General features: G+C 36.8%; 1 protein-coding gene across 13 annotated transcripts in view; it reads left to right on the plus strand.

The window, feature by feature from the left end:
- Positions 1-7,139, plus strand: part of LOC135106945 (dihydropyrimidinase-like) — a 64,175-nt gene extending 57,036 nt beyond the window's left edge. For 10 of the 13 annotated variants that reach the window (XM_064016405.1, XM_064016410.1, XM_064016402.1 and 7 more), the window contains 2 exons: positions 2,303-2,377; positions 4,285-7,139. In XM_064016405.1, coding sequence (XP_063872475.1) covers positions 2,303-2,377; positions 4,285-4,373 — 164 coding nt within the window. In that variant the 3' untranslated portion in view covers positions 4,374-7,139. The remainder of the gene's footprint in view (positions 1-2,302; positions 2,378-4,284) is intronic. The other 3 variants (XM_064016407.1, XM_064016406.1, XM_064016411.1) reach the window with 1 other exon arrangement.
- Positions 7,140-12,500: the final 5,361 nt, after the last annotated feature.

Raw genomic sequence — 12,500 nt, forward strand, 5'->3', positions numbered from 1 at the left:
GGCAAAAAAATTTTTCAGGATAGAAAGCCATGCATCAAGATAGAGAAACAAGTGAAATGTTTTCATACAAGGAGATGTGAGGCAGAGTTTATAATATCCATATGACTGTTTGATTTGTTAATAAAAAGAAAGAAAATTGGAGTGAAAATGTTTACAAATTGTAGTGAATGGTTGATGAATGCAATTATGTTTCCAGAAAACAAAAGTGACCTGCAAAAGCTTGTAAATGAGTTTGATAGTGTGTTCTAAGAGTGAGTTAGAGATGAATGTAAGCAGAAGAAAGGTGATGGCTAATTAACTGGGCAATAAAAACATGAGGAAAAAAAAGGCTTACTGAAGGTGCCAGTCCCAAAAGAGAATAGTTCAAAAGAATATCTAAAATTATGAAAAGAACTACCTTGAAACCTTACTCTTTAAGAGTCTTAGGAAGTAGGAAATATAGAATAAAACAGTTCCAGAATTTATCAGTAAAGCAGATGAAAAATTGAAATAATAGTTAACTCTTGCATTAGGGAAGTGAAAAGGACAGGGGTGAGAGAAAGTAGAAAGCATTGCGTGGTGAGGCCATGGAATTGGGAGAGGCATGCAGTTAGCAAATTCAAAACAACTCTTAGCTTCAAAGTAGATATAGAATATAACAAGAGAAGCAACTTCTTGGAAAAGAGAGGTTGAAAGCAGTTAATTAGCAAGGAGAGGAGTTGAATTGAAAGATTTTTTATTCCACCCTGTTCAAGGGAGCAGTATGAGTGAAACTCCTCTCCATATATATTATAAAGTGTACTCCATACATGGGTGAATAAGGTTCCTGTACAGAGTTTGCAGCTTGGGGGGGGACTGAGAAAAATTAACAAAAAAGGTCAAGAAGGCTGGGCATGTCTCCAAGATGGTCAGAGATACAGATAGAATGCTCTATAACCTCTAGGTTATAGAGGAGAGCAAAGTTAAAGGATAATTTGCTAGGTTGGTCAGTGAAGGGAAAAAAGCCAAAGCTTGTGGTAAAACAATGAAATCTCCAAGATGGAGATCTCTAGAAAAGGGAAGAGTCAGAATATGTTCCACTTTGGAAGTTAAGTAGTTGAAGAATTTCTTTTATAATTAAAGGAGTTAGATGAGAGATATGCAACACAGATAAATTTAGTCTTAGAGTGACTCTGAAGTCTAAGCTGGATGACAGAAAATTCAGAAGACTCTCAAAAATGTGGACACAAGAGCAAGTTAGGTCATTGTGCACACAGACACAAAATCCAGGTTTGAACAAAGTGAAAATAAAGTAGGATGTAACAGAGAAGAGAATGCTGTCACTAGCTGAGACAGGTGTGTTTTGGTGAGAAGATGAGGTTTGGTAGAGGAAGATGACATTCCTTGAATTGAAAATTAGAGGAAAGTTTTAAGACACTTTGTGTCCATACCAGAAGAGCAGTTCAACCAAAGGATATTTCTGATCTCCTCCCAGGATAGGAACTCTGAGGAGATTGTAAGGATCCATTATGAGTAAAATTTTAGATTTGGTTTAGATAGATAATTTCTGATGATAATATTCTGATAATATTATACAGCAATAGTTTTTAGAATATCACTTTCTGGCTTTTGACTCATGTTGGCTGGAAAATATGAATGAATTAAAAACATGACAACTCCCAAAACTTTCACATTTTGCAGATTTTAGAATTTCAGGTCAAGGATTCTCATCCTGCAGCAATATAACACACCTGTAAGAAAGAAATGGTTGCTCTTAGCAGCATTTTAATGCACCCAACTGATGATGATACCTGGTTTTGGAAACTAATTTAACTAAACAGTGATTGATGATTGGCCCTATTGTGGGTATATCCCTAAAAGCTGCTTGGTTGTCAAATGTGTGTGTGTGTGTGTGTGTGTGTGTGTGTGTGTGTGTGTGTGTGTGTGTGTGTGTGTGTGTGTGTGTGTGTGTGTATTTACCTAGTTGTTTATACTTAGTTGTGGTTTACGGGAAAGGAGTAATCTCATAGTATCCCATCTCTATATCTATCTAGTTTGGTCTTAAAAGCACTGGCAGTTTTGGCATTTACAACATCTTCACTGAGTTCATTCCATTTGTTCACACTTCTGTGAGGAAAAACTATACTTCGTGTGTGTGTGTGTGTGTGTGTGTGTGGCTTAAACATTCATGGTACAGTATTACATAAATAATATTTAACTTAATCCTGGGTGATGTACTGAGCAGTTCGCTCAGACTTTTTTCATATTATTTCAACTTTTCTTCACAATACTAATGGATCAGTTTTTGCTGTATGTCTCTAGTTTGTTCTTATAACTATTTTAGGTCGCCAAATAGATGATGATATCAGGCCTCGGACAAGCATCAAACTGTTGAGCCCCTGCAATGGCACATCTTTGGGTATTATCAGTAATTCTAAATCTTATCAAACATATAATGCTAAATACAATGGCCTTCATGCTCTTTGTAGTAAGGAAAAATAGTTGCTGTGTCAAAACTACATTCTTATCTTGAATACCTAAGGTATTAAAGTTCTTAACTGTTCACTGTTTCAGAGTTATGTTTACAACAGCACTGAAGAAGCACACTTTTGCTTCTTTTTTTCAGGCATTATATGGTGATTGTGAGTTCACTTACTTGACTTCTCAGAAAAGAGTAAAGTAAAGTTTTCCTTACTAATGCTCCAGTTCTTGCTATAGGCATTTTATTTTTTGTTTAGGTACAGTTCTTGCCACAGACATTTTAATTTAGAGTTTAGGTATTGTTCTCATCAGACTGATGAGTTGCTTACACCAGTCATGTAATCTAACTGTAGTGTGACAGATAGTGAAGCTCTAGACATAGATATCTTATCTTGAAGCTCTAGACATAGATATCTTATCTTGAAGTAGGTTATACTGATAACCTGGATGATTTTAGAATTTTAGTATTAAGTTCCTCTGTGGAACTTAACTTTAGAGGAAGAGGGAGACCATGAAGACTGTATATGGGACAACTTGAGAGAGAAGTACCTCAGTGGAGAGGAAGCATTAGACAAGAGAGTGGAAAGGCCTGATAAGAAACAACCCCATATATATATATATATATATATATATATATATATATATATATATATATATATATATATATATATATATATATATATATATATAGATAGATAGATAGATAGATAGATAGATAGATAGATAGATAGATAGATAGATAGATAGATAGATATAGATATAGATAGATATATACATATGGGAAAAGCAAGAGAAGAAGAAGTGTTAAGTTCCTCTGTGCAAAATATAATTTTCTTATCCATTTTGTTAAAATACAGTACTACTAACTGCCTTAGACATATCCTGATACTTTGCTTAGCAATGGTATTAGCTGATGGTCAGGCATCCAGTGGTAATGGAAATAGTGTATCACAGAAGTACCAGAAATGCCTTGAGAGTAAGAGAGGATGTGCAAACGTGCTGTAGATGAAAATGGCTGACTATATTCAAGAAAAGAATGTAAAAATATTATCTAATCACTGCTAAAGTAAACACTTCAGTGACAGTTATTGGAACATGTAGTAATATTGCTTAAGCACATATACACACATATCTTTAGTTGAAAATATTATTTCACTCACTGATACTTATCTCATAATAAAAGTAAAAAGAAAACATTGTTCATATTATATTATTGAAATGAGATTTACATGATTAGCTGAGAGAGAGAGAGAGAGAGAGAGAGAGAGAGAGAGAGAGAGAGAGAGAGAGAGAGAGAGAGAGAGAGAGAGAGAGAGAGAGAGAGAGAGAGAGAGAGAGAGAGAGAGGAAAAAAAAAGTAAGAAAAAATGCAGTTGTCTGTGACATGATTGTTTATTGCATGTTGGTTAGGAATTAATTATAACATTGATTTTGCATTTGAGCAACTAACTAATCCATTTATTTGAATTAAAAATTCTGAAACTTCCTCTAGTATTCATGAATTTTTGCCTTAACAATTGTGCACATTTTCATTCACTTAGGCTTTATCATAACATTGCAAACCTCTCTCTCTCTCTCTCTCTCTCTCTCTCTCTCTCTCTCTCTCTCTCTCTCTCTCTCTCTCTCTCTCTCTCTCTTTCCCATTTCATACTGTAATGTACATTGGCTGAATAGTTTGCTTTATGAAGTAGATATATGGCATGCTTTAAAATTTGCCATAATGTTAAGTGCAGAACAAAAGGCACTATAGAATATGCAGATATGATATATTACATGGAATTTAAGATAAATGTAATCCATTAATACTGTGATAAAACAGTCAACTCTAACAATTTTTTTTTTTCAGGTGCTCAGATGAATGATAAGTCTCCCAAACGTCCTTCAGTGAAGGTGCACAACCCACCTGGTGGCAAGGCATCAGGAAGCTTCTGGTGAAGACCTTAAAAGAAGTATCTTGGCTGTGTTAATGTGGACCAGAACTATTCATTTGGTCCTGACAAAGCTACTCGAGAGATGTTTTGCAAGAATACATGCTTTTTTTTTTCTAAAAGTTCATTATCTGTTTAAGAATTTGAGAAAGTATTTCATATATAATGAAACTGAATAGTTTGATGTAGAAGTTTAAAAGGATAGAGTTAAATAACCTTATGTAGGAAGTAGAGAAATTAATATTTTTTTCTAACATTTTATATTTGAATATAATCATAACCAAGTTTGCTATTCTGATACAGAATTTATAGTCTTGAAAAAGGTACACATAAATAATATTTGTAATGTGATAGCAAGGACTGGTACATATAACTGCTGCAAACAAAGTTGCCTTACTGAAATGAAGACAAGTTATACAAGGTAGCATATTTTTAAATTTTTTTTTTATTAAGATAGAATTTTTTTTTTTTTGGCTGTAGTGTATTGTCAGCGTGCAAATATTTGAATGTTAAGCTTTATACTGTTCTTTTTTATTATACAGCATTATATATATATATATATATATATATATATATATATATATATATATATATATATATATATATATATATATATATATATATATATATATATACACTTACACACACAGCTCCCACTAAAAAAATAAGAAAAAAATATATGGAGGATGTTGCATTCATGCCAATTTTTCTTTTCATATGCTACAAGAATCCTTCTTGAATGACTTGTAGAATACACAAACCAACTCACTTGGAGAAAAGTAAATTCTCTTTTTAAGAATGAATGATATTTGGCTTATCTCCTACAAAAAATATTGCTTCCTCTGCATTTTAGCAAGTTTTATTTGTTATAAGTTGTATAACACAGCAACAAAGTGATGTTGAGATTCAGTAAATATTCAATTATTTTGATGAAAAATTTTCTATTGTTATTTTTTTTCATGTGTTAGAATTACCTAAACTTCCAGGAACTGAGCTTGCCACTATAATTGCAAACAAAAGTTTGTGGATCACCTAAGTTGGAGTGGTTCATATTTACTTGCCTGCAGGTCAGTGTAGTAGTTCCATACATTAATGTATGTCATTATATGAGCATGTAATTATGCAAATAAGAAAGGGAAAATAAAGTTTGGAGTTTCATTTCTATACTGGAATATGTTTGTTTAAATGTGGTCTATAGAAAAACTGAAGTGGACACAAGTAACCTAGAAATTGAAATGGGCACAAGTAAGTCTCTAAAAGAGTGTTAAAATTGAGTAATTTATTATGCATGTTGCAGTTCTTTACAGAGCATGTTGAAAAACAATGTTATCAACATTTGTTACTGTATGGAGGTAACTGTATGTCATAAATCTATGGGCCTTATGCAAATCTTGGCATGTGTAGAAAAAACAAGAATAATAAACTCCATGTAATGTACATTACTTTCAACTCAGATAATGCTGGGTGTATCTGCTAGACAGTCATATACATAATGGAAAGACTATAACAGGTCTTATTACACATTTAAGGTTTCTATAATCCAAATAGCATCTCACAGACCAATAATGTGGAAACTGTTCTAACTTGTGTAGATCTATAAACTTTTTTTATTTCAATTGCCCACATTTTTCTTCCATGCTCTCTCTCTCTCTCTCTCTCTCTCTCTCTCTCTCTCTCTCTCTCTCTCTCTCTCTCACTAACCAGAAATTTCTCCCATAGGTTTGGTATACTTCTCATACACATTTTTTAACATTCCTACAATTCTCTCATGTATTTGTAAACATTTTTTTATTTTGCAGACAAATGAACAGCTATTACTCCAAGATTAAACCAAACCAGAAATGTAGTTATTATTTAAATACATATATGCATTGTTGGATTATTCAGTACATAAAGGTGCATGTTTTGGGACTCTGAACAAATAAAAAAAAAAAAAAAAACAGGCATTAATTAGTTTAGAATATGCTAATATTTCTATAACTAAGTGTTTCAGATTTGATAGATACATATATATGAGTGTGTACACATCTCAGAGTTTTATTTCCAGTTGATGTCAATGAATACTGAAAAAAAATATATAGTTATATTTCATGTACTTATAACATGCAGTATAACATTGGATACCAGAGCTGTATGATGTAACTGGCTTAGTAACTGAGCCATGTGCAAAAGAGAAATTTAAGTAAATTTGATATACCTATATTAGAATACCTATACAGTTATGAATAACTGTCCAGTCAGTTTTTTTTTTTTTTTTTTTTATGGTGCTCCTGTGCCACTTCTCACAGTATTCATGTATAAAATCAAATTGAAAACAAAGATGTTTTAAGATATCAGTTTAGGAAATATGAAAAGTCTCAGGGGATACAAAAATAACTTTACACAATAGGTCATGAGTTTAGTGTATTAGGTACATATGTACATTATGATTAACTGCATTTTAAAGTGGACCATTCGTAAAAAGGCCCCCAAATCCCCAACAAGAACATGAGGTGCTACTGGAGGAAGAATGTGTTTTTGTTGGTTATTTACAGTAAGGAAGGAGTTCATTATGTCATCTTTGCTTGTGTATGTCGTTGTTTCATTGAAGTCTGACGTGTTAGGTGATTAGTAAATTAATTGATTGTATTGAAAGATTGTTTAAGAGATGCAGAGGTGAAGCTTCTGAGAAGTATATGGCAGTAATGAGAATAATCAGTAAACTAAAATTACCTGGAATGATGAGAGATTGATATGGAGTCAGTGTGATTCAAATACATTTTAGGACCAACTTTGATGTGTGTAATATTCCCACCTTTAGTAATGCCCAAGACCTTATGAGCAACATGGTTAGTGGGGCAAAGAAGTATTGTTTATGAAACAAAGGAATGTCTGGAATATTTAAAAGTAATTTTGTGTGTTCAACTGTTGCATATTGTACAGGACTGTAAATACTGGAGTGCTCTTCTCCTTGCCACATGACCAATAATTACCTGGTAATGGTTCATTACACCATCCTCCTGGAAATTGGTGCCAAAGTTATTTTAATGTATTATTAATCAATTTATTTATTTTTACATAACAAGGCTTTTGGCCAAGGACAATAAAAAGAGGAAAAACCCACTGAATTGTCAGCCCTAAAAGAAAGAGCCAAAACGATTATGCATTAATGCCCACACCAGAGTTACATGGCCTTGTGGGCTCTCTAAAAGGGTATTTTTAACTTTACAAAGGAAACAGATAGCATAGTTTGTATATCCTTAGTGAACAAATGAATAGGAAAGAAGCTTAAATCATATTAATAACAGAAGGAAAGTAAATAAACTCAAATACCAGACCAAAAGTCGCAAAACATTTGAATTGTACAAGAACAAAGTGATAGATAGCAATCCTTGAAAATTTTGTATAATACTCTTCAAAATATGATGATTAACCAAAACTTTATCTAGAAACCATATGCAGTATATAATATAAATAGAAAACAATAGTGAAACAAGTAGCAGACAAAAAAAAAATACAAAAACACAAGGGAAGCTAAAACCATACAAAAAGAAACAAAAACAATAAAAGAAATCACACTAATTAAAAATACCACATAAAAATCCTAAAAAAAATCCATAGAACAAAATCTCACAATATTAGACTGGATTCACAAGAGCCACTTTTTGTGGTCAGTGGCCACTACCAAAAAAAAAAAAAGTTTTTTTATGTAGGAGGGATACTGGCCAAAGGCAACAAAAAAAAAAAAAAAGCCCAATGAGATGCCAGTCCCAGAAAAGGATCCAAAGCAGTAGTCAAAAACTGAAGGATAAGTGTCTTGAAACCTCCCTCTTGAAGGAATTCAAGTCATAGGAAAGTGGAAATACAGAAGCAGGCAGGGAGATCCAGAGGTTAGAACACACATCTATATGGGTCCATTTACACAGACCACTTTTTTTGTGGCAACCACAAAAAAAAAGTGGTGAGTTGTGGTGGAAGCCATTTTTCTAACCACACCACTGTGGTCAGCAACAATGGCCAGCAATAGAAACCATTATTTCAAATGGCAGCATGAACTATCTGTGGTTTCCACCCTGCCTCCTGCTGTATTCATGATGTCCTGTCCTGTCTGTCACAGCATCAAGTACTCCTTTCCATGAGTGGGAAGCATACCTAAAGAATTTCTTGACTGTGGAATACTGATCACAAAGGTGGAGAAGAGACCAGAACTTTATGATCTGAATCTGAAGGAATATGGTGACAAGAATATTAAAGTAAAATAATGTATGGAATGCTCCTTGCAATAGTCTGTTACTAACTGTGGGGTGCACCCAGGACTCAGCACTTTTTTGTAAAAGGAGCCTTCATCATTACCACCACCACCACCACCATCATAAAAAAATAAGAATAAACAGATAAGTAAATAAGTAAATAAAGCATGCCAGCTCCCCCACCATCACCACCACCAATATCCAGTGCATCTTTACTCTGAGGTGAATGAAGAGATATACTACTTGAAGTAAAACCAGGAGTCACCAGAAGTCAGCTTAGCTCATGTGCTTGACAAAATAATAAGGATGTATTTTATGTACTACATACATAACATGGTACAAGAATGTTATAGCATTTATGCATGACCACAGAAAGCAGCTCATATAAATACTACAAAATGTAAAGACGAACCAAAATGATTTTACTGATATGCAAATGGAAAGTTAAAGAATATTGTTGGAATAAACAAACTACAAATTGATGGAGTGGTACATAAAGAGGCAGGAAGGATGGGTGAAATGATGAATAACTGTTTGCAGAAGGTTTTTGCAAGATAGAGTTGTTTTCAGGAGCAGAAGAATATGGAGATGGTGCACAGTTGAGTAAAATAAGTGTTGGAGTGCAGGAGGTGAAGAAGTTAATGAAGGACCAAGATATAAGGAAGGCAGCAGGCCCAGACAGAGTATCAAATTGGATTCTAAAGGACCGTAGTCAACAGTTGATGGAAAAGATCCAGTCATAACACATTCATTAAAAAAGGGAAGGTTCTCAATGGACTGGAAAAGAACAGACATAGTGCCAATTTTCAAGGGAGGAAATAAGGAAGACCCTTCGAACTACAGACCACTGTCATTAATAAGTGCAGTGGCAAAGTATGTGAAAGCGTTTTAAAAGACAAATGGATCAAACACAATGGAAGGTCAGTTACCAAATGCCTCTCTTTTTGAACAAATCAGTTTTCAAACAAAATTTTGAACTCATAACTGCTTTGGTTGCCAAACCATAATTCAGTTCTCGAACAAAGTTACTTGATTTCAAATACTAAAAAACAAAGCAAAAGCTGTCGTTTATTACTAATTTGTAGTTTTTATAAATATATCCTTCGTATGTATGTGTGTGTGTGTGTCAGATGGAACAGGATAATTGTCTTGAAACCTCCTTCTTGAAAGAGTCCAAGTCAAAGGAAGAAGGAAATACTGAAGCAGGCAGAGTTCCAGAGTTTACCAGAGAAAGGAATAAATGATTGAGAATATTGGTTAACCTTAACATTAGGTAGGAGGAGAGAATAGGGATGAGAAAAAGAAGAAAGTCTTGTGCAGTGAGGTCACGGGAGGAGAGGAGGCATGCAGTTAGTAAGAACAGTTTGTGTGAAAATAGCAGTTGAAGATAGCAAGAGATGTAATATATATATATATATATATATATATAAATTGTTATATGTGTGCTCCTGTGTGTGTGTCTGTGCGTCTATGCATGGGTATGGGTGAGCTGCAGTACACCAATGGGTGGCAGGAAAAGGTAGCATGGGATCCAAGGCAGCTGGCTGCATGGGAGCATCAAGATGCACCACGCCAGTCAACAGTTGGACAGCAGTTGGAGACCTGCAGTGTGCCACCCTCTACTTGCCCTCACTTTGACAAATGCTTGTTTTCACATTTTGGGGCTACCTTCTCACTTCTCTGGTGATGGAGTGGAAGTACACCACTGTCTGCCTGTAGAGCCAGTATAGCAGAGGGTTTAATTGCTTCCATTGCAATCCTTAGGACTGCTTTTTGTATGATATTCAGCCTGGAGGGGGTGGAGGAAGCAGATGAACTGTATATGCTGCAGCTGTAGGATATTTTAGAGGCAATGGTGGTGTGATTATATTTGAGCAGAAGATTCCTGTTGGTTCCCCACCGGATCCCTGTGATCCTCTTCATAATGTCCAACCGTTTGTTGCAGGGCGCCTTTGATGGCCTGTAGGAGGCGCTGATGAGTGCTCCAATGCAGCCGTTTCCTGACCCCACTCTCCTGTTCCTGTTAGATGCCGATGCTAGTGCTGATAACATCGCAGGTGAAGGAGGGGAAGGAATATGTCCTGGCTTACTACATTGGCAAGTTCTGCAAACCAGAACGAAACTTTTGTGTAACCAGTAGTGCGGAGTCTGACCCACTTCCACTACTACCTTTGTGGGGCTGAGTTTGTCATCCAGACTGATCAAGCCACTCTCTGGTGGCTGAAAATTCTGAAGGACCTGGAAGGACAGCTGTTGAGATGGCTGGGTTACCTGGAGGAGTACAGCTACCACATGGTACATCAGCCAGAGCGGATTCACGACATGGACAGCTTGAGCTGTTGACCTTGCAAGCCGGGGTGCTTGCACTGCTCCAGGTGTGAAGCTGTTATCTGCCGCCGCCTGCGAGTGGAATGTGGACTCAGTGAGGCCAGCCAGCGATGGATGGATTTGTAGCAAGCAGATCCTGATCTTGCCCCAGTGATGCGGTGGCTGGAGGAGGGAAAGCAGCCAGGCAAGGAGGAATTGTTGCCGGAGAGTCCTTACACAAAGGCAGTGGGTGACACTGAGGCTGCAGGATGGCATGTTGCAGTGACACTGAGAGGATGTGGCCACGAATGATTTAATGTAACTACTTATAGTAATTAGATACTTACATAATTGTGAAGATTTAGTGATATGTGTTAATATAAGTACACTTAACGTAACACAATGACATACATCAGATCACGCAAACGAGAGGGCGAGTTGCATTTGTGCTGGTGGTGTTCATATGTAGAACTGACTGAACCCACAAAGTGTAACTCTGTATTGACTTACATATTTTACAGAATTGACAACATGAAGTGTCACGACATTGATGTACTGCAATATCTGGTTTACCTATTGATATACTTTTTAGTGTTACTCTCAGTATTACTGATATGTTAATTCGCAGGTTTGACCACTTCTGAATATAAAGAGCGAGTACTGCACAGCTCATTTCAGTCACTTACAGTACAATACATTAATAAGCATCGTACGGTGCTTACAGGAGTTGCCAGAGACAGCACCTGAGTTTGTAGCAGTTACAGCGGCGGATGGACGCTACAGTGACAGGTGGCAAGTAATTTACGGTTGCCAGGACAATCCATGTCCTGCTGGTATTAGCAGCGCACCAGGGATGCTCAGTATGCTGTGAGGGATCAAGTCTGCTGGCTCGTTAAGCCCTGGAGGAAGTGAGGCCTCGCCCTGAAGCTCTAGAGTCACTGGGAGGGTTCTTACACTGTCTTGCAGCCACTTCCAGCAGTAACCTACAGGATCAGTGGCGGCGCACATAAGCAGCCAAGTGTGGTACACGCGGACCTTTTGAGGGCAGTCGTCGAGAAAGGCCGCCTTCGCCGATGGAGAGTGAGGGGGACAGCAGCGCTGAAGAGGCAGTGCAGTGATACTGTTCCCCTGTCAGCCAAAGGAGTGAGTGACATGGACGGTGTGGAGGAAGCGATGTGTGCCGTAACCGCGCCGCCCTCGGATCAGTGTGATTATAACAACAGTGAATAGTTGGGACGACTTTTTCGAAGGGGAGGATAGTGTTGCGGCGTGGGGTGATGTTGGTAGCACTATGCTGTCGGGTAGTGAAGTTAGGCGTTGGCAATGATGCAGTAGCCGCAAGCAGAGGCAGCCTGGAGAAACCAGAAATGGCATGGAAGGTGATTTTTCGGGAGAGCAGCAATGTGCTGGCCAGTTGTAGAGGGACCGACATTATAAAAGGAGCTGTGGCGGTCTTCAAAAGAGAGAGAGAGAGAGAGAGAGCACTTGTTTTCTGTCTCTGCAACATCTGTGCCTACAGTCTGCAGTGCGTACCCCTTGTTATGCTACGACGCTAGTCGCCCACTGCTGCCACTGTGACTGCACCCTGACACATTTTG

This window comes from Scylla paramamosain, chromosome 14 (genome assembly GCF_035594125.1).
Source record: "Scylla paramamosain isolate STU-SP2022 chromosome 14, ASM3559412v1, whole genome shotgun sequence".
Lineage (NCBI taxonomy): Eukaryota > Metazoa > Arthropoda > Malacostraca > Decapoda > Portunidae > Scylla > Scylla paramamosain.